Source organism: Phytophthora parasitica (assembly GCF_000247585.1).
Source record: "Phytophthora parasitica INRA-310 unplaced genomic scaffold supercont2.12, whole genome shotgun sequence".
Taxonomy (NCBI): domain Eukaryota; phylum Oomycota; class Peronosporomycetes; order Peronosporales; family Peronosporaceae; genus Phytophthora; species Phytophthora nicotianae.
This window is the reverse complement of record NW_008648998.1, coordinates 725,862-728,255: the sequence shown is the minus strand read 5'-3', so window position 1 is coordinate 728,255 and position 2,394 is coordinate 725,862. Positions and strand designations below refer to the sequence as shown.

Genomic DNA, 2,394 nt, shown 5'->3' with positions numbered 1-2,394 from the left:
TTTTGGGCCAACGGATCGAGTTGCCGAGTGAAGTGCGTTTTGACTGGGACGCGTCGACGGCGAGAATGGCATCGGTAACCGGAAGACACTTCCAAGCAGAAATGCTGATGTCGCTACTGAAGATACTAGGCAACTTGGAGGATGTGGCGTTCGTGCTTGGTAGTAGTTGTCCTACTATAGATATGAAGTTCTAAACGCCATAGGACCGTGTGCCCGACTGAGGAAACAATATATTGATATAGGATGGCTAGCTGAGAGAATATAGCGGCCATGCTTGGGATGGTAGAAGTAGTGAGTGAGCGTTTTTGTGATTAAACCTAGAAAAATGTCATAGTGGGACCTGATTGCCTTAAATGGCGTCTCTCTTACGAAACTAATACTCCTCGTACAAGTTATGTCTCTAGCTGTACTTGTGTGAAGTGGGTTATTACTGATGACGCGTATAGACGTCGAGTATAATATAATAATAATATTTTATTGTTCGACTCTTACGACAATCCTCCGGTAAAATCTACCAACCGATTAAGTAGATTGGTAACCAGCTCCTTCCCATTATTACTGCAGTACACGGCCATAACGAGCAAGAAGTGAACCGGGGACCACACCAAAAACGGTGAAACTGATAAACTTTATGAACGCGGTTCATGAGGTTTTTCTGGTTCAGTTGATCTATGTGAGATGTGTTTGAATTTAAGTGAACCAAAGCAGTGCGAACAATAAGATTGAATAGCGAACTTACTATCGGCACGGAGGTGAAACTGCAGCACTAAGTGCGCGGCTCTTTAATGAGTACGCATTTTTTTTCCGGTCGCATCTGAAAACTCACGAACTAATTTTGCTTCTTCTTGCGCAATGAGCTAGATCGTGCCAGCATCAGCAGACATCGAAGGTCTTGCACAAGAGCTCGTCGCCTGCACACCCCAGCAAGTGTTCACAGACATTGGTGAGCCTTCGTCTACAGGGCAGCAACTGTAACGGCGAAGCAGACAGATTTCCCTCACTGAAGTTGTATATAATTGTAATGAAGACCCGGATGGGAGTGTCATCTCGCGTGCAGTACAAGAGCACTTGCATCGTAGTGAGGATAATGACTTGGCCTTGGAGCACCGTACACGGCAGCTGCTGCACTATACTCACAATCTCGTACGCGACACACAGGCTGAGACGGGGGCAAACCCTAAGCAGCTTGTAGATGCTAAGATGCATGCTCAGCACAAACCATTCGGCGGGCTATTACAAAGAGCTCTTCAAGGGTCCCATGATCATCAAGCCACCATGCAAAACGCTCATGCAGCTCGGACGGAACTATTCTGTGCGACCGTCTGAAACAAGGAATAACACAGCTACAGCTTAACGTCGACACTGCCGTCAGAGGGCAAGCTGATTCTCGAGCGGCAAGCATCAGAGCCGGCTTAGAAGAAACCTTAAAAACAACTCGACAATCACGGCTAGACCATCTTGAAACACGGCTTCTCGAGAAGATCCGTGCTGCACAAGATCGCGAGATCTGGCGTGTTCATGCAGATTTATTGGACGATATAGGGAAACTAGCTGAGGCGCGTCCGAACGAAAAATTAGAAGATTTGGAACAATTCACAGCAATAACAAAAATGAGATTTCGGCGAAGTTGATATTAGGTATATTAAGTGTGAGTTAGCCGGTGAATCTCGAAGCTACTTGGATAACCAGGCAAAAATTTAGTCGAAGCACATTCGAGGTCAAGTCCAGCAAATTTTTGCAGCCCAGGGTCACGCACAACCGCAAGATCTCCCTAAACCCTAGCTCCGTTAACTTGTATGTCAGGAAAGGGTTACGATAGTTAACGTAAATAATTTTTTATCCTGAACATTGGATAGCCACAACTCAAACTGACACCTATGATGGTGCAAAAAAAAAACTATCCTGTATCATCCAAAATGACATGGGACAGCGATTCAGGCTAATCCATTATCGTGTAAACACGATAATGGATTTTTTTTTTTGAAATATAGACTTCCACTACAACAATCTGAACGTTAAATGCAACCTATACTTAGCTCCAGTAAGTACTGACGGCAGAAACAGCCGCTCAAATTGTCGCCGTCGTGCGGTGAAGTTTCTTTGCCGGTTGGTCATGCTCATCACCGTCACCCCCACTCTCCGCACTTCCTGCCGCTACTTCATTGTCGTTCGCACTCGCCGCCCGCGCGCGAATACCTCCCTTCCCTTTTGATGGTGGCAACAAGGTACCGTGCTTCCGGTGTTTGAGCCGAATCTCGAAGCAGGATACTGTCTCTCCGTCTACCGTGTGCTTGACTTTGTTGCACAGGTACACGCGTGTTGCGTTTGGCTGCTGGGATCGAAAGGGGAGCTTGCAGGCACCACAATAGAAGGTAGCCCCCCCCCCCCCCCCCC

The 2,394-nt window shown here is 46.9% G+C and overlaps 1 protein-coding gene across 1 annotated transcript; it reads left to right on the top strand.

Annotated features, from left to right (window-relative positions):
• Positions 1-631: 631 nt before the first annotated feature.
• Positions 632-1,326, top strand: PPTG_07568 (hypothetical protein; the record flags this gene model as incomplete). The annotated part of the gene is made up of 3 exons (XM_008901845.1): positions 632-649; positions 862-943; positions 1,028-1,326. The coding sequence occupies 3 exons, from the start codon at positions 632-634 to the stop codon at positions 1,324-1,326; spliced, it is 399 nt and encodes a 132-aa protein (XP_008900093.1).
• Between the last annotated feature and the right edge of the window lie 1,068 nt (positions 1,327-2,394).